This window comes from Erpetoichthys calabaricus, chromosome 2 (genome assembly GCF_900747795.2).
Source record: "Erpetoichthys calabaricus chromosome 2, fErpCal1.3, whole genome shotgun sequence".
NCBI lineage: Eukaryota > Metazoa > Chordata > Cladistia > Polypteriformes > Polypteridae > Erpetoichthys > Erpetoichthys calabaricus.
In genome coordinates, this window is record NC_041395.2 from 184,256,178 (window position 1) to 184,278,002 (window position 21,825).

The 21,825-nt window shown below is 41.2% G+C and overlaps 1 protein-coding gene across 1 annotated transcript in view; it reads left to right on the forward strand.

Annotated features, from left to right (window-relative positions):
- Nucleotides 1-9,820: 9,820 nt before the first annotated feature.
- LOC114643928 (PRKC apoptosis WT1 regulator protein-like) overlaps nucleotides 9,821-21,825 on the forward strand; it is a 38,324-nt gene continuing 26,319 nt past the window's right edge. The window contains exons 1-3 of the mRNA XM_028792267.2: nucleotides 9,821-10,122; nucleotides 12,218-12,717; nucleotides 13,635-13,718. Coding sequence (XP_028648100.2) covers nucleotides 12,250-12,717; nucleotides 13,635-13,718 — 552 coding nt within the window. The 5' untranslated portion in view covers nucleotides 9,821-10,122; nucleotides 12,218-12,249. The remainder of the gene's footprint in view (nucleotides 10,123-12,217; nucleotides 12,718-13,634; nucleotides 13,719-21,825) is intronic.

Sequence of the window (21,825 nt, forward strand, 5' to 3'; positions counted from 1 at the left end):
GCCCTAAATTTAGGTGTGTGTGTTCCACCTTCAAGTTTTCTTTTATAAATCCCAACTTTTGCATGAGAAGTCGCATACGCACATTTTGAGTCTCTTTATTTGTGTATGCAAACTTTTTAAAGGAGGCCCCCCGGACTCTGCATTTCTTTGAAACAGGAGCATCCTACTGTTGTTTTTTTTCTGTGAAATTGAAGAAGCACACATTAGGCTTCCCTGGTGATTTTTTTTTAAATTTAGCACCATCAGATGGCCCTCCTCAGTGATGGGTGAAGATCAAGATACCACTCAGATCCCATTCAGTTCCAATATTTTTTAAGATGCTTTCCTCATATTGGTGTGTTTTCCTTTAAGAGGGCAAATTCTCCTGGAACTTTCATATGCCTGTGCTGGCTTGCAGGTTGATTGGAGAAAGCTTGAACTGCAATGGTGAACGTGCTACTTAAAAAAAATAAAGCAAAACTGTCCCCAATTCAGTCCTGAGGAGCTCTAGCCTACAAGCCCCATGACTAAACTGGGAAGGTAAAGTTACACATGCACACAAACACACAGCCAAGGAGAAACAAAGGACACTTCAGGGCCATAAAAAGCAGGATGTTTCTAGTTAAAGAATTACATTGAGTCACATGACAGAAATGAGAATGTTGAGATGGAAGTGTGGATTACAAAAAAGACAGAAAAAGAAATGAGACAATCAGAGGTACAGTCAAACGTGGGAGAGATTTCTATGAAAGTACATTGAACTGGCATGAACATGTGATGAGGACAGACAATGAATATGTGGGCAAAGGACCTATGGGAATGAAGGGGAGGTGAGGGAGGCCAAACCAGTGGTGGACGGATAAAGTAAAAGAAGATCTAAAAGAAAAGGGTTTGACTGAGAAGGAGATGCAGGATTGAACTGTATAGAGAAGGCTAATCAAGCACATTGACCCCACATAGAAGCTGGAAAAGCTGAAGATGAATATGACAAATTCATGGAAAAAAACTGTTCTAAACATTTAATAGCAAGTTAAATTACTGAGGGAAGCTTATTATTATTTTGCACAACATCAGTGTGCTGAATGGCCTTTCTCCTGATCCTGTCTGTATGTTCTGCACATCTGGCATGTTTCTCCACATGTTCTGCAGCTGCCCTTCCATTTCCCCATACTGGTCCCATGTTTCCTTTTCTTTTTACTCAATTCTGGCTACAAATATTCCTTTTCATCCTCATACAGGTATACTCTAAGTCACCTATTGGACTTTGCTTTCCTTCCTCTCACCTCCCTCCAGCAGAAAATCTTTTCCTTGGGCACCTTAGCTACCAAGGGCAGTAGGGTGGCGCAGTGGTAGTGCTGCTGCCTCGCAGTAAGGAAACCTGGGTTCGCTTCCCGGGTCCTCCCTGCGTGGAGTTTACATGTTTGCTCCGGGTGCTTCGGTTTCCTCCCACAGTCCAAAGACATGCAGGTTAGGTGCATTGGCGATCCTAAATTGTCCCCAGTGTGTGCTTGGTGTGTGTGTCCTGGGGTGGGCTGGCGCCCTGCCTGAGATTTGTTCCTGCCTTGTGCCCTGTGTTGGCTGGGATTGGCTCCAGCAGACCCCTGTGACCCTGTGTTAGGATATAGCAGGCTGGATAATGGATGGATGGATGGACTTTAGCTACCACATTAAACCCTTGCATCTCACTCAAGGCAGGCTGATCCTTTATCCCAGAATCTGTGGAATTCCTCCTTTTAGAAACTTTTGCTTCTTGAATTATCAGCAATGAGAATCAATGGAGCCTCAAAAAAAATATTCAGACCTGGTCCTCTGCAGTACACATCACATCGAGAATAAGATGACCTCATAGCATCACCGAGATATGTAGATCACCCTATGGCTGCACCCACAGGGATTTTGGAGATGGGTGGGATTTGGTGGTTTCAGTTTCCTTTTGATTTGGGTATTTAGTGACCAAAAACTGTTTGTGTAGCTTTGCATGTTCTACTTTTTCATCTTTATAATAAAAAATTGATCACAAAAAACAAGAAAAGAATACCACCATTGGGCTGAACTGAGATTAACTGTTCGGAGATCCACCACCATTTTGGATACACTTCACTGAACATGGGCCCAGTACATTCGTACCACACTACCAGTGCCGTTTTAAGTCCAATTCTGGAATGATACTGTAGCACGTTTTCACCAGGGACATAGTAGTGCCTAGTGGTTGGTGCTTTATGGAGAAGAACTCCACACCAACAGTGACAGGTTTGGATTTCAGCTCATGGAACTGTGAGGCAGTAGCATTAAACACTGTGTGCCACTCCTCCCCCCAAAAGCCTGAAACCCAACATGAGGTGTTTTACTGCCAGCCTGACAGAATAACGCTGGCCATCCTCAGCCCTCTTCAACTACTATTCTGGGTGACATGGTTGTGTGGCAGTAGCCTCAGAGTGTCAGGAATGCAGCTCCCAGCATTGCCCCTTTAATTAAAAGTGATTGTCTATTAATTTTGTGTTTTGTTCGCGTATAAGTGGGGTTGTTTTTCATGTACTCTGACATCTAAGGACTTAAAAGGCTGTCCTAACAGCATCATAGGCCCCCGGGCAAAGTAATGCGCTGGGGCCCCTGTCTTGATAACAAAACAGAAACATACATAGACATCAGAAACATTGTGGGCCCTTATGGTCCTGGGGTCCCCGGCCAGTGCCCATTGTGCCCATACGTTAAGACGGCCCTGGGTAGGCTCAGATTAGCCTGATGTGAGTCAATGCGCCCAGCAGTCATGGATGTCCCCCTGTAGGGTTGGTTTCCTCTTTACACAACATGCTGCTGACAAGAGCACTGCTAGAGTGGATAATGACCTAGCAGACGTGCCACCTTTGCCTATTGCTTTCCTTCCTTACTTCTCCACAGCTGGCTTCTCCTGCTCACAGTCCCATTTAAACTTTTATGATTGTTGATGGGAGCTCTGGCACTAGGATGGCCAGTCATGCGCTTACTAATTGCACCCCCTGACATCTCCCCAGTTATAAATCCCTCCATTTCACTTAATATGGCGCATTTCAACATTTAAGCCCACTCAACAAAGCACCAGCACACACTATTAGCCGTGACAATTAAATTGCCCGGTATCCTTTTATAAAATCCATGTAAAAAGTGAATTAAGTTAAAAGCGCCTCAATATCATATGCAATAGAGCGCACGAGATGGGTATCATTTGCTCCTTGGGGTTTTCTGCCACGACGTTCAGACGTCAGTTTGCGGAAATAAAGTAAAAAAAAAAAAGTAAGTCAGGGTTAACATCTTCAAAAACAGCAAAGAAGAGGCACGAAAAGTGGAAAGGAGGATGAACGAGACAAGATCGGAACGGCAGAGCAGTCTTTGTATTCCTTTTTAATCGCCTCAATGCTTTGAAATCCTCTTTCGGACGAGCAGCACTTCTGTAAATAATGTGCTTTAGGGCCTAATAAGGCAGCGAGAGTCGAGCTCTTGAAATATCCCAAGGGCTCGCAGAGAAGGAGACAAGTCACGGCTGACCTTATAAGGGCAAATCTGGGTAGTGCAGCTCAACGGACGGCTTTTTCCCAGGACTTCAGCCCTGAGAACGCGGGCTCGGCGCCCATGGCTACTCTGGCGGGGCGCTGCTGCCATCTCGTGGCCAGCGTTAGAAAGGCACCCTGCAGGCTAGGAGCGTCTTTGAGACTGACTCGCACCCTGTCCTGGGCAGTCGCCTGACTTGCACCTTGTGTTTCAAGGATAGCCTCCGGCCTCCGATGCCCTGAATTGGATGAGCTGGGTTTGAGAACGTTTGACATGTTACAACCTCACCCTGTAACCAAAATGGAAAACAAAGGTTAGAAAACATCCATCCATCCATCCATCCAATTTCCAACCCGCTGAATCCGAACACAGGGTCACGGGGGTCTGCTGGAGCCAATCCCAGCCAACACAGGGCACAAGGCAGGAAACAATCCTGGGCAGGGTGCCAACCCACCGCAGGACACACACAAACACACCCACACACCAAGCACACACTAGGGCCAATTTAGAATCGCCAATCCACCTAACCTGCATGTCTTTGGAACGTGGGAGGAAACCGGAGCGCCCGGAGGAAACCCACGCAGACAACATGCAAACTCCACGCAGGGAGGACCCGGGAATCGAACCCAGGTCCCCAGATCTCCCAACTGCGAGGCAGCAGCGCTACCCACTGCGCCACCGTGCCGCCCGGTTAGAAAACAGGTGTGTGATAAACACCTTGGGTGGCAGGGTGGCGCAGTGGTAGTGCTGCTGCCTCGTAGTTAGTAGACCCAGGGTTCGCTTCCCGGGTCCATCCTGCGTGGAGTTTGCATTTTATCCCCGTGTCAGCGTGGGTTTCCTCTGGGCGCTCCAGTTTCCTCCCACAGTCCAAAGACATGCAGGTTATGTGGATTGGTGATTCTAAATTGGCCTTGGTGTGTTTGTGTGTGTTCTGTGGTGGGTTGGCACCCTGCCCAGGATTGGTTCCTGCCTTGTGCCCAGTGTTGGCTGGGATTGGCTCCAGCAGACCCCCGTGACCCTGTGTTCAGATTCAGCGGGTTGGAAAATGGACGGATAAACACCTTTAGATGTTTAATTAGGTTTGAGTGTGGATGTTGCGTATGGTGTGAAGGAAGGATCAATCCTTTTGTATCTCTATTGATACTCCATTATTGCCTTAAACTCTAATCCTTGTTAGTCTGCCCTCACTGCACCTCACCTCTTACCAGCAGAACGTTATCTGCTGAATCCGTCTTGCTAGTAAAGTTCTCCTTGCTTCACGCTGATAATCCCCAGAGAGTGTCACTGATAACTGGGTATGTAAATTTAGCAGTTTATTACAATGGAGTTATCTGCATCTTGTATTAACAAAGCGTCAAATAGAAGACTATGGAGGACTGTTCTAGTGTTGTTCATCCTGTCTGTCTACTGCTCACTAATGTTACCATTGGTTCAGTGCCTCCTGACTTAGCGGGGTGGTGGGTGTAAGTATGGAGTCTATTTTAAATGTTATCTACAATTGGTTTTACTTACAAAATGGGAAATTTTCAATAAATAATTGGTCAAAAAAAATGGAAGGACCATCTATGGATGGGAAGTCACTCCTCAAGCTTAACAGAAACCAAAATGACATATTCTTTGAATATGTTCGATAATCCGATCAGTTGGCTTTTACATGGCATTTTCCAAACATTTGTCCACTCCTACATCTGGTTTCATATCTGTGTGTTCTCTCTCATGACCTGGGATTTTATCTACAATTGGCTCTCACAAAGGCTCCATGATCACCAACCATGAAATAGATGAAGCCAGCATCAGGTGTTTAGCTGTGTTTCCTTACTGTTTTGAGATGTGTTTTCAGCTATCTATGCCCAGGTTGGTTGCCATTTTATAAGAATGTGCATTAAAGGGTAACTGTCAACGTATAAAGCTTGAACGTGTGCTTGCAGTGGATTGTCATCCCATTCAAGTTTTCCTTTTTCAACTTTCAGCCTGCATAAAGGAGGAGTGTGTGGAGCAGTCTGGTAAGGGTACGTTCCAAGCATAAGTTGACCACATTTTCATAGTCCCAAAACAGGATACAACTTAATAATGAAACAATCACATATGAGTTAACAAATATTTTAGACATATATTAAAAAGTGGATATCATGCATGTTAGTTTATTAATAGAAGTATATTAAATCAAAGAGCTCTGAAAGAGCACACTAGGGCTCTATTAAAAGACTTTTTAGAACATGTTGTTATATTCCAATTATTGAATGAGATGCAAGTCATGAAAGTGGGACTGGCCCAAAAAAAAAAACTGGATGTCTGGTCACCCTATCCAGGCACCATGTCACACTGCACAAAACAGATCTGCACTGTCACTTCTCTGCTTGTTGTTGTCCAATTACTATGAAAGCAAATGTTCTCTGTGAGCCACTCCTGAGAGGATGGAAGAGGCCTGCAAAACTAATGTGAGCAGGAAGGCTGAGGAAACTGAAATATGAAAAAAAAAAAACAATAGTTCGGTTAGTAATAATACATAAATGCAACAATAAGGTAATTTCATCAAAGGAATTAAATACAGTATATGCATAATTTTTAGGGAAGGGTCAAAAAACACAAATGACAGGCTCAGATTCAGGCTCAGATGCAGAAGTCTATTTAAACACATCAGCAGATAATCAAAATGGCTTCATAGAATTTGCAGCTGTCAGGTGACTATATGTGGAAGGTGCAGCCAGTTATGATGTGCACACTGGGGTGTGATATCACTACACTGCTTACAGCCCTTGCTGGAATGCTATGCTCAGCAGAGATATTAACAATATAACTGCATGATCCAGAATCCTGGATAAACACCCAATGCCACATCAATACCTGTGTGGAGTTTGCAGGTTCTCCCCATTCTTTGTGGTGTTTCTTCCACATTATTATGTTAGTTATATTTTTATTCTGGGTTATGTTAATTAACGGCTGTGTGCAAGGCTGAGCATCAGTCCAGGGTTGGTTCACTCCTTGCTCCTAATGTTGCCAGGATTGCTCCAGACCCTTTTGACTTTGAATGGAACAATCAGCTTGGAAAATGTTACGTTATCCATTCATCATATCATGTTATGAACCATGTTTTCAGGATTGCAAGAAGACAAAGCAAATCCCAGTCACATCAAGTGCAAGACAGAAGTCAATTCATTGTGAAGTTTACTCTCACACATCTCCACACTCACATTTCCTGGGCCAACTTACCTAGTAATATCTAACACATACTGTATTTTTGAGATGAATCAAAAAATGCTATAATACCCATAAAAAAGTATGGAAACACAAGAAGAATGCATAAATTGCACACAGACAATCATGAAGCCAGCTTGTGAGAAAGTGGCACTAACAGTGCACCACCATCCTGTTCATTTGTTTTGTTCAGTTGGGCCTAATGGTCAGTCCTTAAGAAAGAATTCAACTATTAAGCAGAAGTAATTGCATTTTATTAGAACCAGGATGAAAAAATGCTTCTTTGAATGTATAGGGCCACACCCATGGTCACCTTCCAAAGTGTATGCTTTTTAAAATAACTTGACAATTCCAGCTGTAGTTTTGAAAACGGTTTGGGAGCTAAATGGCCTTGTGATTGAATTTCCCATGGGCTGTGGGTTCCCAGAAGGTTAGGTGGATATGGAAATTCACTTTAAAATCTGATCGCATCTGGAATTTCCTTCTAGTTTTCATCTCTTTGCCCAGTCTTTCTGACACTTGACAGCAGTGCTGGAGCTGCTCTCTTCACTGCGATTCCTGGACACCTCACTTGCCGAGCCATTGAGGGGGAGGCTCCCATTCTTTCATATAGGATATTTTTTCTATTGCTTTCTAGCATGTCTTTGACCCAGGTCCCAGATCTACCCTGAGATACTTCCATACCCATTTGCTGGTGTTCAGATTTTGGACATCATAAGTAGCTTGTATTCTTGCTTTACTTCGGTAGAAGCATGTTTACTTTGCCTGTGCCATTTGCTAGTAGATAAGATGCCTGGTAAACCAATGATGGCTACCTTTTCCCAGACTTCCTAATCACGATTATCCAAACATATCTCAGAGTTCTGCAGATCACAAGCCTTTGAGAAGTTCTAAAAACTAACGCTGCAGTCCATCAAGATCTGGGATCCCATTCTGAATAACTTGGGTCAGCTAACAAATCAATCAACCTCTGCCCCACTTCCACATTGGACATATTAAAACAAAGAAATGTGGCGTTAAGGAAGAATGCACTTATCTTATTTATTAATGCTGTCTTAAACTTCCAGTTTTAAATAGCAGCTTGAAGCTCATGGAATGCACAATGCCACCGGATCTCCTATGTTTCTGTGGCAGAAGGAGGCATTGTTTTGAGTACAACATCCAGTGTGTTTCTTAGGATAGTCTTTTGTTTGAATACTGACACATTTTATCAGAGATCACACATACTTGTCCAGCTAACCCTTGCTCTCAACTATGAACTGGCCACATTCATCCCCCTGCACAAGTTTGCTTGACCTTAGACTATCTGGACAATTCCAACCCCAGCTTTTAGACTGAAAGCCTTCATTTTTGTAAATCCCATGACTTCTTTGTGTGCTACATAGGGTCTTATACTTCACATTGTAAGCTTTCATTCTTCTATTTATTTGTCAAGCAATTTCAGACGTCTGCAGACCGCAGCCTATCCTCACAGCATTGAAAGTACCCAACAACCATGAATAGCAGTAAGTAGGTAATGAAAGGGATTTACGGAATGTTTGTTGCTCTATGCCTGTGCAGATGTTTCAACATTTTAGTCTTTTAGTAAGACACTGAATTTTAGTGTCACTACCTTTGTTTGAATCACCCATGTGACACTAGCACACAATATAGTGCCATATATTTAGGAAGAAAATTCAGAATTGGATGATTTTCAGACAAAGGGTTTGGAGATTGGATGCCAATAAACCCAACTTGTCTTTGGGACGTGTGAGAAAAACCCACTCAGACACCAGTTAAATGAGCACATACCACAGAGAAGGTGATCCATTGTTTTGGAGCTGTGAGGCAGCAGTGGTAACCACCACTTTTTTTTCTTGCATTTATTCTTATCTACTGTTTATATATACAGTATGGTTGTATGTTAAACTTACATGTGTATGAAGTAAACAGGCTTACAAATCACACTTACATATTGATTATTGATGTTTCTTCACCACTTACTACTCATAGCTGCCAGAATGAGAGGGAGGTTGATGTCAGTGAATGTACCGGTACTTAGTGAGTCATTCCTTCCGATTAGTGTTTCATGTCTCTTCATTATGTAAGCCATTGGTTTCAAAGAAACTATCCAAGTGAGTTGGTCCTTACACACCAGGCACTGCTTATGCAATTAATGAAGGACACCAGCAGACAAGGTAATATGTCAGGATGTGTATACCATAGGAATAAAATATGATAATCCTTGGTTTGTGTGACCTCACTCCCACTCCAAGACCTCTCTTCTTATTCTACATTACTGCCACTTGTGTTAGGATCTCTGGTCAGGTAAGTAGACTCCAAGGCACCAGCAACTGCAGATATAATTCATTTCTGGTATACGGAGTGCACAATGAAAAAGGTGAATTGGAATCTGAATGACCGTCACATGACTTCTCCTCCTAGTGATCCCGAGAGAGGGGTCAAGTGACTTGCCTCAGATACACACTGAGGGTCAGTGGCCGAGGTACATGCAAGGGGTTTCTGATCCTTCTGATTTGATTAATTGGGGTTGGTTCCTGCAGTGATAAACTGTAAAGTATTACAAATGCTCTGAGCGGCCTACTGGTTGTGAGTTGTTATCTCTAGACCAGGAGCTTCATAGAGCAGGCAAACAGAAAAAAATATTTTTAGAAAAACTGAGAAATATCCACACTTATTAAAAAAAGAAGTGTCAGGCGAGTAGGGGAGAAGGCTCAGCTGTCCTATGTGTACAACGTTTTGGTCATAAATCTCTGTTAAAGACTTACGGAGCTTACATGGGAATGCAGTGTGAAAACCCAAAGCCAATGTCTCCTTGGGAGCAGTTCTGTACCTAGCTTTGTCCATGTTTTCCCGTGAAGTCTTTGACCCATTAAGAAATGCATTTTCCGAACATATGTATTTCAATAACCCTGTGATTGACTGGCACCCTGTACAGGGAATGTTCCTGCTTTGTACCCTGTGCTTTCTGGGATAGGCTCCAGCTTCCCCACGACCCTGCTCAGGATGAAGCGTGTTTAGAAGATGTATGTATGTATTGTAATACAGGGTGTGAAGGGAAGTGGAGCCTGTTTCAGCATCACAGGGTGCAAGAAAGGACTCAGCTGTGGACTAATCAGCAGGTAATAATGTGACGCACTCCTCTGCTTTCCTGTTCTTTGCCTCCCTTAATCTTCCTCACTTTTCCACCACCTCTCTTGCTTTCTCTATGCTTTCCTTCCTCTATTGTTCTCTCTCTCTCTCTCTCTCTCTCTCTCTCTAGCTGCCTCTCTTCTTTTCTCACTTGCTCCTCCCTCACTCATGGCTGTTGTGTTGCTCACCCTCTGTCCCTCCCACCCTCCCTCCACACCACAGCCTTTCATAGCTCAGAGGTGTAGGCAGAGTGTCAGGAGACAGACGTTCAGCTCCCACCATCATATACAGGTAAGACCCTCCTCTCCCACTTTTGAGAGCTCATAGGTGTATCCCCTGTGGCAAAACTTTCTCTTCTAGACTATCAGCCTTGAAATGTCTTTCTGTAATCCTCTTGGGAATTGCTGCTTTTTTGGCTTCTTGTACTTTACACGTGCAGGAAACTGCTACTAAATATGACGCATACAACTGGTTGCCGGCTCTCATGACCTCCACCTCTGAGGCTGAGAGGCTACATGTGCACCATAGCTGCATGTGAAAAGACTTATAGCGCATTTTTTATAGCTCCTTTTATTTATTGCTCAACCCTGTAGTACTCTGCATGTGGTATAGCCTGCATTTGGGTCTTGGTCCTTCCTCATATAATTAAATGAGATATTTTCTTGACTTGGCCACACACCAGGAACTGATGCTGGAGCTGGCATTTGTGCCATGTGCCTCCTGATATCCTAATCTTTACCTGCCTGATCTCTTAGACTCTTCTAAAGTAAGAAAAAGGGCAGTGACCTGGCACAGCAACATTTAGCAGGGTCACTAGACATCTCATATTTCTCTGGATAGTTCCATATATCAACCTCAATTTAGACTTTCTGACATATTATTCACATATAATTTTTCCAATATTTTAATTACTTAATGCAGTAAATTATGCACACATTTTTGCATACTGAGACATGCTAATGGCACACATTTAATTTACAAATCAGATTAGCTCTGTTCATAGCCAACATGATCTGACCAATCAGATGTCCTGTTATTGCACCTGTGTCAGTGTGCATTCCAACAAACTCACACACCTTAAAAGATCAGGTTGAAAATGAGGACTGTGGCGCCTTCAGTTAATAAAGAACCTTTAGAAAGTCTGCTTTTGTGAGTTATAGCACAGCAGTCTGTGATGCTGAGAAGTTTTGATAAAAACATCAAGTTTATATCTAGTGCTTTGTGTCCTTCCCCTTTTTCCTGTTGTCAGTGTTGCTTGCATGCATTAGAGGGTAAAGTTAATGTGGATGCAAGGTATGGATGTGTTCTGTAACCCTTCGCAGAGAACTCAAAAATAAGCAAACCAATATACTTATATGTGGTTGATTTTTATTTTTTTCCCACTCACCTGGGCATAATGGAGCATTTATCTGAGCATGACCAGTCTGGGTCCTGTGGTAGGTGGGGATTGTGCATTGGTATGATATTGTGCTAAGAAGAGCTATGGGAAGGCAACAACCTTCATGGAGCAGAATGGCAAAAATCCATTAGAGACTGTCTTTCAATATGAGCATAAGTCATGAAAGCAAAGATACAAAATGCTCCTGGCTTGGTAGAAGAGTTTTATAAAAGTTACAACAGTGGTAAATGTCCTATGGCGTCTCTTAGTGATGTTGTTTTTTGATTGGCTATTCTTTTTACTGTGAAGCAGAACTCAACTAGCAGTCACCCACTAATAAGGAATGTGATCTGGGGGTTAGACTGTCAAGAGGCAGGTTAATATTAGCTTGGTGATGATGATGGCTTGTCATGGTAACAATCCTGTGAATTATGAGTGGAACCAGTGACCTCAGGTTCAGACCTTGGTCAACCTCTGCACCACCAATGCTCACCAACACTATATTTTCTCCTCAGTCTGACTTTGCTAAATCCCATTACCATCTCGTAATACATCCAGGAGGAACTGGTCAGTCTAACTTTTAGAGAGTCAATGGCTGAACAGAGATCTAAAGTGATAAAACTGCTTGTTTAAAGACTCATTTATTGTCAATAGGAAGTTTATATTTTAAAACTAATCAGCTTTCCCAATGAAATAATCCTTCAGTTACAAAAACTGAGAGCACAAAAAGGCTTGCCTAACCATGAGGGTCTGCACTTGGGATCTTCAGATGGTTCTCAGATGGACACATGCAGGTGAGCTAGCACTCGTTTTATAGGAAAACAGGCATGGCATATGGCTCATCAATGTCACTTTACAACTGTGATTCAGATGATATTGTGGGTAGAGGGGTTAAAACTTGGGGTTTACTACCAGAAACCTTAGTGTGTTTTTTTGATTTACTGCCTTGCACTTTATTTGGACTGTCCTTACATGGCATGTCATGCTAATCATTTTTTTGCCTTGTAGTGTACTTTAACTTTGGACACACTTTTGATAAGATGTCAACTACCACTTCCACTTCTGGCTCTCCATGGAGTCCTCGAATTACCTCAGAGGCTGATCAAATAGATTTTCTGGAGGAGTGGAAAGCCAAACGAGAGAAACTGAGAATGAGATCTCTACCTGCAGTGCCTTCCACCACACAGCCAAATGATAGTCAATGTTCAGGAGTCAGGGGAGAAGCATTGAGACCTGCAAGTGCTCAACAGCATGTCAGCCCCAATGAGCACAGAAGTCAAGGAAGCAATACTCCTAAATCAGGGAATGATGAGCGTGGCCTGGGTAATGTCTCTCAGTCCAGGACAGAAAGTTCTGAGAAAGCAGTAAGCCCATCACCTTCCAGCAAGGAGAAGAGTGGGTCATTGGGCTCCTTATCTTACCGGAAAAACAAGACTCAAGTGGAGAAGCGTAAACTCAGGGAGAAGCGGCGATCAACTGGTGTGGTCAATCTATCCCTTAGGTTTGAGGTAAATGCAAAATGCCAGGATTTTGTAACAATCTCAAAAACATTGTCAGTACATACCGGAATATGTTTCATTTACTCTGATCCTGTCCTCGATCTTCAGCATACCAGACTGCCAGCTCCCATGTCCCGATCAGACAAATACAGTATGTAACTGGCCTTCTGGACAGCCTGACTAGATATCAGATCAGATATCACCGCCCTGTAAGCTGAACATAATCTTTCTTCGGGGTGTTGCTGTGTTTAGCACTATTGTCCCATAGGTTCATTGACCCATTGATAATTCCCGAAACCACTCACTGTCCATGTCTAGTTTGCATATCCTCTGGGTGTTCATGTGAACCCACCATCCTCATATTTTAAAGTTGTACATGTTAGGATGAATAGTGACTCAAACTGGCCAAGTGTATATGTGAATGTGTCCTGGGATGGACTTCTGTCCCAGGGATAGCCATGAAACAGAACAGAGGAGGTTCAGGATGGTGGATAGATGAACTTATGAATTTGCTGGTAATCCACATTTCAGTCTTACACATTAAACTTGCTGACCAGGCCATGGTTTGCTAACTTAAACTTCTCCCCACTTAATAATTAGTGGCAAAAAATATAGTTCAGTACAGCAGGCTTGCCCCTATTCTGTGATACTAATTATAGACAAGGAGGGGCTTTATTAGAATGAGACTTCCTCTTCAACTTTCAGACTTTATTAACTGGACTGGGAGGATGGATCTGCCTTATACAGACCAGACAAGGATGCTCTGTTTCACCCTCCTCTTTGCCCTCCTGGACTATAGTTCTACAGTATTATCTAGAGTGTTCACTTTCTAGAGCAATGGAGTATTCACTTTCTAGAGTTTCAGATTCTCTTTACATATTTATACTTCTCCATGCTGCTGACTCTCATCTTTCTATTCTTCCCAGAGCTCAGATGAAGACAAGGATGTTGTAGACAGAGAAAAGCAGCCATCCAGTCCAGACCTTCTGAAACTACCATCCACTGTAGAGGTTAGTAATGGTAATGTTGAGTGATATACTGGTTAGTCCTGCTGCTTCACAGCTTGGGAGTCCTCAGCTTAAATTCCAGTCCCAGACAGCAGCTATGTAGATTTTGCAGGTTCTTCTGTGTCTGAGTGGTATTTTCTAGATCCTCAAGTTTTCCCCCTATATTGTAAAGTGTGTAGTTTAGATTGATTAGTGGCATTAATAAAACATAAAATAAAAGGGACATGGACGGCATGGTGGTACAGTGGTAGCGCTGCTGCCTCACAGTAAGGAGACCTGGGTTCGCTTCCCGGGTCCTCCCTGCGTGGAGTTTGCATGTTCTCCCCGTGTCTGCGTGGGTTTCCTCCGGGTGCTCCGGTTTCCTCCCACGGTCCAAAGACATGCAGGTTAGGTGCATTGGCGATCCTAAATTGTCCCTAGTGTGTGCTTGGTGTGTGGGTGTGTGTGTGTGTGTGTGCCCTGCGGTGGGCTGGCGCCCTACCTGGGGTTTGTTCCTGCCTTGCGCCCTGTGTTGGCTGGGATTGGCTCCAGCAAACCCCCGTGACCCTGTGTTAGGATATAGCGGGTTGGACAATGACTGACTGACTAAAAGGGACACAGTTGGAAACTTGTTAAGGTTAAATTTTGTACAAACATTACAAAATTTTTCGTCACACAGAGAACCACAGACATACGGAATATGTTGTCAACTAGTGTGATAGAAAGTAGGACTTTATGTGTTCTAATGTTCTAATCTGGTCCAGTATGAGTGAGGGCTTGTGTGTGCATGCCAGCATGCCCTGCAATAGGTTGGTGTCAAGTGGTGCTGGGCTATGCATTGAGTCCCCAGAGCTCTGAATTAGATTAGAAAGAATGGAAATGTAGTGCTAAAGAAGCAGATCATTGTAAATCTAAGAAATGCTGGAGGAGGGAGATGCTTCAGATCACTTTTAGGTTTGCTGTATATTTTAGTGGCTGTTAAATGAAATCAGTTGTTCCATTGTCCTCCTGTGCTACATCCACTGCCCTTACAGCTACAGCCCTGTAAAGGATCTACAATGCATAAAGCAAGCAATTCCTCATATTTGTTGTTTACCAGAATAACAAAATCAATCCTTCTTGAGGACCCTTTAAATGCTTTCAAATCCCATTGCATCCTGCAACTTGAGGAGTAATGGCAGAAGACTATGGCAATTTAGCACTTGGCACACAAATAAAGAATAATGTGGAAACATCAGTCAAAATAGCTAGTCTTAGGACTTGGAAAGAATGCCAGCTGTTTCAGAAGACACTATTGTAAGCACACTAAAAGGACATAAATCCAGGCCATCACTGAAATTTGGGCACAGTGAAGTGTCAATACTGCTAACAACAGCAAACTGGAAATTCAGATAAATGTACTTCAAACAGAAGGAGCTGTTTAAACTTAAATTAATTACGGACTAATGTGAAATAGAATAGCTGCTTTCTGTAGTGAACACGATCATACAGTGCTTTATATGTACTGAGCTCTAGTTTTATCTTTTTAACAACTGGTTAGTGAGTTACACAGGGAAGCATGGTGGGTACTCAGCCTCTGATCTTATGGTATGCAGTGCACTACCACAGTCACCTGGGCACATCGCCTGTCTGTCCTGTTCATATCACAGGCTTAGAGTAGCAAAACTAAAGGACAAATTGTAATGTTTCCTTTTTTCTTTAACTTGCAGTCAGCAATAAGAAGATAGATAGATAGATAGATAGATAGATAGATAGATAGATAGATAGATAGATAGATAGATAGATAGATAGATAGATAGATAGATAGATAGATAGATAGATAGATAGATAGATAGATAGACAGACAGAACTTTATTTGTCCCCAGGGGGAATTGTGGCATTTTACAGAAGCCATGTAAATAAATAAATACATAAATAGATAGATAGCTAAATAAATATATATACACACACACTATGATCCAAGTACACACCAGAATGACTATGAAAGGAAGAAAATTTAAAAAAAAAAGAAAAGAAAACTTCTGATTTGGCAATCACTGTCAGAGTAAAGCATTATGCAGAAGTATGCAAAACCAGTCAACAGATAATAAAATTCTTGAAAAGAAAAAAAGCGAAGGTCTCAGAAATATTTTTCTGGTCTGGCTCACAAAACATTTTTGATGATGTTCTCAGAAACAACATTACCATTCTACAGAATGAGAATACTGATAATCTATACAGTTAAATCAATAAAATAACCAAAATGGCTTCTAATTATGAAATTGGTCAAAGTGAAAATGGTACCCCTTCAGGTACTGATTCAATTTGCATTTCATTATTGTTTGGCTGATAGATAAGGAAAAAAGAAACAGTAAAAGCTTTGAATCTTAAAAAGCAAGTCTAGCACAATTAAGGAAAATTAAGCCAATCCCTATTAGTACCAATAACTGGTTATTAATTAAGAAGGTGGCTGGAAAAAAAATCCTGCCATCATGGATCCACAAGATCTAAGCTTGACATCTCTGAATTAAGGATTTATATTCACAAAATTATGGGACTAATGGAGAAAGGGGTTTATCAAAAATGGCTCCAAATACTAAAATTATTTAAAACACAGTAACAGATGCAAGGCAATTTGTGCTAGCAGACCCTTAATAAATCCAAAGCTCAATTAACTGGTGTTACACAAACATATTTTGACACTGTGTCCTCCTATCCAGACTTTAGCATATTTGGGCATCGCATGCTGAGCCTCAGCTGTGACTGACCTCATATTTCAGCCTAAATATTTCATTGTATGATTTTAGTACTTGATTACTGAGTCTTTACCCCTCAATCTGCTGATACGTTTAGCTAATGTTTTGGCTCCTGTTTTATTTTTAATCCTTGGTATTGTTTCTCACTCACAAGCACAGCAACCTTTGCTGGTCCTCTGCACACTTGCACCTTTCTCTTAATGGCCTGTAGCCCACCTCTGGATTAGTTCTTCATTAACTTACATCACTTGTGGAGTTTTATTTTGTTCATGCCTAAAAAGAACTTCATTTCACCTGCTTAAAGATGTATACCAGACATGCCAGACAAGGACTGCCCTCTGTTTTTACCATTATTTGTAACGTTTGATATATTAACAGTTTTAACACCAACAACAGTTTCTAACAATGCTGCCTACTCTGTCAAAAAGTTATTGGATATCACAGCTTTTTCAGTACTCGACAACACTCCTCATTTGAGGTGTTTAGCTTCAGTGGTTAAATCAAATACTGTATAAGAAAATGAATCGTTTGTCCTTCTGAAAATGGAGGTGCATTTAGTCATCATGGGAGGTTGTTCTAGACTGTGGTAAAAAAAGCAGTGAAACTACAAACATCTGCTGCTTCTAAACCATGGCATTGTGAGATGTTCACTGGAGGCCCACTGCACATAGATGCCTGGTAGTCCTTTAATTCTGCACTGAGAATTTTAACCTAATACATGTCATTTTCTTCTGATTCAATGTGGATAATAAGAAATCATTCGAACATTAGAACAATCTCGATGAGAACAGACCTTTCAGCCCATCAAAGCTCGCCAGTCCTGTCCATTTAACTACTCCAAAATAACATCAAGTCAAGTTTTGAAAATCCTTAAAGCCTTACTGTCTACTTTGTGCAAAATTTACCCTTAACAAGTTTCCAACTGTGTTCCCATGTTCTTTAACTACTGAATTAATTTTCATTTTTAGTCAAAATGACCCAATTTATAGCAGTCTAAAAACTTTGCTCTGAACTTTCATTAAGAGAGGATGCTTAGAAGTGTCAATCTCTCGTGTGTGACAATTAACAAAGTGCTTCTTTGAGTTCCATTATATGGTCCAAGTTAGTGAGCATTATGCAGTCCCTCCATTCAGCGGCCATTGGTAGCCAGCATTGAAAATGGCTTGGAGAAAATTATTTAAGCCTCTCCTCCAAAAGCCTGGATCAATAAACAAAATAATAATACAATACAAGAGCATATCTGTTATAAGTTTACCACTCACAATAACATCTTGTTCCTCATAAGTTTATTAATATTAATTCCTTTTTTTATTTCTTTGGTGTAGTGCGATGATGAGGTTATCAGCAATGCCATTTTGTTTGATGCACTATATTGCTAGTTGCATGTTCTCTGTGCACATACATTGGTATGATGTCACGGCAGTAGTGATGGGTCTTGACATCATACGTTAATTTTGAATGGCTCTTTTCAGTGAATAATACAAATCAATTCAGCGCTGCTCAAAAGGAGGGTTAAAGTGCATATACTGTATGTCCTACGTGATGTCATTAACATGCTTTGTTTCTCTGTTGCTGGTAAATGTTTAAAACGCATATGCAAGAATCACCTGAATCACAAATCTCTATATTTTTTTTATGTTCCTTTGTACATTGAACAGATTAGTCACACAAAAATGAACATTACAAAAAAATTAATCTAATTTGCAACAATTACTTGTTTTCAACTTTACTTTAGTGTGCACTTTTTACAGCTCATTGACTGTACTGGGGATGGATCACTGTCTGAATTTTTTGAGTTCAAACTGAATCATTACCCGAGAACCAGTCAATTTTATCCATTATTTTCTCCTAGAAGGTTTTTTTTTTGGGGGAAACTTTTCTTGTTTTCGGGAGTCAAGGCTGGGGGGCTGTTAAAAAACAGGGCCTGTTAAAGACCCTTTAGGCATTCATTGTGTGATTCCGGGCTCTACAAGAAATAAATTGTTGTTGTACGACACTCATTCATTTGATTTGTGAACTGAATCATTGCTCACAGGTTTTGCTAACATGTGATTCTGTAACATAACATCTTATTTTAATTATGCATCTTAAATATATTGAATCTTTGTGTACTGAAACAGGACAATATATAATTACTTATATTTACACACACACAGACACACACACACACATACATATATTATATATATATATATATATATATACATATATACATTTTTTTTAAACTTGCACTGCGTTTTTATTGCTCTTTAATTAATATTGTTTTTATCAGTATGCTGCGGCTGGAGTATGTGAATTTCCCCTTGAGGATTAATAAAGTATCTATCTATCTATCTATCTATCTATCTATCTATCTATCTATCTATCTATCTATCTATCTATCTATCTATCTATCTATCTATCTATCTATCTATCTATCTATCTATCTATCTATCTATCTATCTATCCATTAAATTAGATATTTGTGATGTGATCTTGGAAATTCCCCCTCATATCAGGGAGTCCAAAACATAAGTCAAACGTATTAAAGGAATCAATCCATGTAAATGGGTGGTTCAAAAGATTATTTAAAAGTGATTCACGAGTGTAGTCAATGAGTGAACTTTCTGTTGATAAAGGAAAGAGCTTTTTATCTAGTGAGAGAAAACTAGTTTCTCTGGAAATGTCTTTTTGAAATTCAGAAATTCTTCTCTTGGTATTTTGACAGATTGATTATATTGATTTCCCCAACTTCCACGGTCACTTTGCCATGGTAGTGGGGCTTGTACACCATCAGGATGCTCAGAACTAGGTTGTCTTGGACTCTGTGCTTCTACTAAGATCTCCCTCGGTGAGCAGGTTTGGGTTGAAAAGTCAGACAAAGAATGATTTCCAGTGGCCCTGATGGTGGAACACTTTGGTCTAGGCAGGAAGAACCTAAATGAATTAGACCCTGACAATGGAGACTGGCTTTGGGAACTTAGAACATTATCTTTCTGACAGGGATGAAGCCTGAGCTTGTGTAAGTGGAGGAAAAGTTCCAAATTGATACAATTGGTACTACCTCTATTTATGAATAGTTCTCTCTTCTAGTCTGATGCTCTGATGTGTGAAAGGCATCAGAGGGTGTGGGGACACTCACAATCCCCCAGCTGAAGGCTGTGCATTTGGAGTTTCAGGCTTTTTAGAGGGGGAAGGTGTGTGAAAAGGTGCAAATAACTGACTTGGAAGTCTTGCTGAGTGACTTCAGTACTCACATTTGTTATGGTTCAGTCAGGGTTTCTCCCCTGGTTTGTGTAAATATGTCCTTGTCGAAGAGTGTCACTGAATGTTGTGAACACCAGCAGTGATTTGCCAATTTATAAGCCATCTCATTCTAGGGATGGAATTTTATTTTGGAGAAGGTAATGTTCTAACCCAATCATAATGCGGCAGTAACATGGAAATCCCGGCTTGAGATCTTTCCTTTGAAAATAAGGAATGTGAAAGAGGAGGATAAAGAGGGATGATCATGCTATGACAAGTGTCTATTCGAGGTTTTGGAAAAGAAAATAACCTTAGCTGCGGGGTGATTAAGAAGCAAATAGAAGTGCACTTTTGTTATAGAGACAATCCTGATTACATGACCTGGAGCTCCAATTCAGAAGTCACCAGTAAAAATGATATTGTTGGTTATAGGAGTTGGGGTGACTGCTTTCTTTTGCTGGGACTTTGTAAGATATCTAAATTGAGAATAAATTAGCTTGTGTTTAATATACATATTGTTTATAGCGGTGTCTAAGTGTTGGTTTTTTACATCCTTATTACATGTCTGTATTTGGCATATTGTATCAGATAATGTTTAATATAACTACCCTATTGAGACCACAACAGCTTTGAGTTTAATTTTCTTTAAGATAAGAGGGGTTATAAATACGAGAAACTGGGGGCTAGAGGTAGTTACAAGTAGCAATAAGCCTTGGTCAGCGTATTATTAATTTACCCTTTTCAAAAAGGTATGTGTTTTGAGTGGTGGACCTTGTTAATACTAAAGTTTGTTACAGACTCACTCAAGGATGTGCTTTGTCAATGATTTTGTTTGTGGTTTTCATGAATAGGACATAAAAGTGCAGTTTAAGATGTGAGAGTGTTCAGTTGGGGAAGCTAAGGGTAGCATTGTTGCTTAATGTGAATGATGTAGTTCTCTCTGCCTCATTTGACTTTCAAATTCTGAACGCACTTGAGTGATTTGCTACTGAGTGTAAAGTTGCAGGGATGAGGATCAGGTCCAAAGTCTGAAGTCATGGTTTTCTCTTGGAAAAGAATGTATTGATCTCTGTAGGTGTGTGTTTGGGAATGGGAGCAACCATCTTCTTCTTCTATGTGGTGGTGTGCTGGGGAGGCAGCATTAAGAAGAAGGACGCCTCACGTCTGGACAAACTGGTGAGGAAGGCAGGCTCTATTTTTGGCATGGAGCTGGACAGTTTGTCATCTGTGGCAGAGCAACGGGCACTCAGCAGGTTCCTATCAATTATGGAGAATCCACTGCATCCATTAAACAGTGTCATCTCCAGACAGAGGAGCAGCTTCAGCGACAGACTGCTGTCACTGTCCTGCTCTACTGACAGACTGAGGAGATTGTTCCTCCCCCACACTATGCGACTCTTCAATTCCACCCGGGGGGGGGGGGGGTAAATGTTAAAATTATACAAAGTTATTGTCTGTTATACCTGCATTTTTATCACTCTTTAATTTAATATTGTTTTCTTTATCAGTATGCAGCTGCTGGAGTATGTGAATTTTCCCTTGGGATTAATAAAGTATCTATCTATCTATCTATCTATCTATCTATCTATCTATCTATCTATCTATCTATCTATCTATCTATCTATCTATCTATCTATCTATCTATCTATCTATCTATCTATCTATCTATCTATCTATCTATCTATCTATCTATCTATCTATCTATCTATCTATCTATCCTTAGTGGAGGATTTCAGTTATCTTGGGATTGTGTTCACAAATGATTGAAAAAAGCAACGTGAGATCTATAATCAAATTAGAGTTGTGGCAGCTGTTATGCAGGTGCTTTAACATTTTGTGGTGGTGAAGCAGGAGGTGGCTTTTAAAGACAAAGCTCTCGGTTTACCGGTGGACCTACCTCAGATCATGAACTGTGGGCAATGACCAAAATAATTAGATTGTGAGTACAAGTGGTAAAAATGACAATTATTTGAAGGATCACTGGGCTGTTACACTGCAATAGAAACTCAACCATTTGGGGTAGCCTCAAAATAGACATAAGGATGTCCCCCAGTCGTATGCCACTGGAGCTGCTCTGGGCATGTCCCACTGGACAAATACACTGCAGCAGACCCAGGACACACTGGAGGGATTATACAAGAAGGAGGGTCACAGGCTGACCACTATCTAAT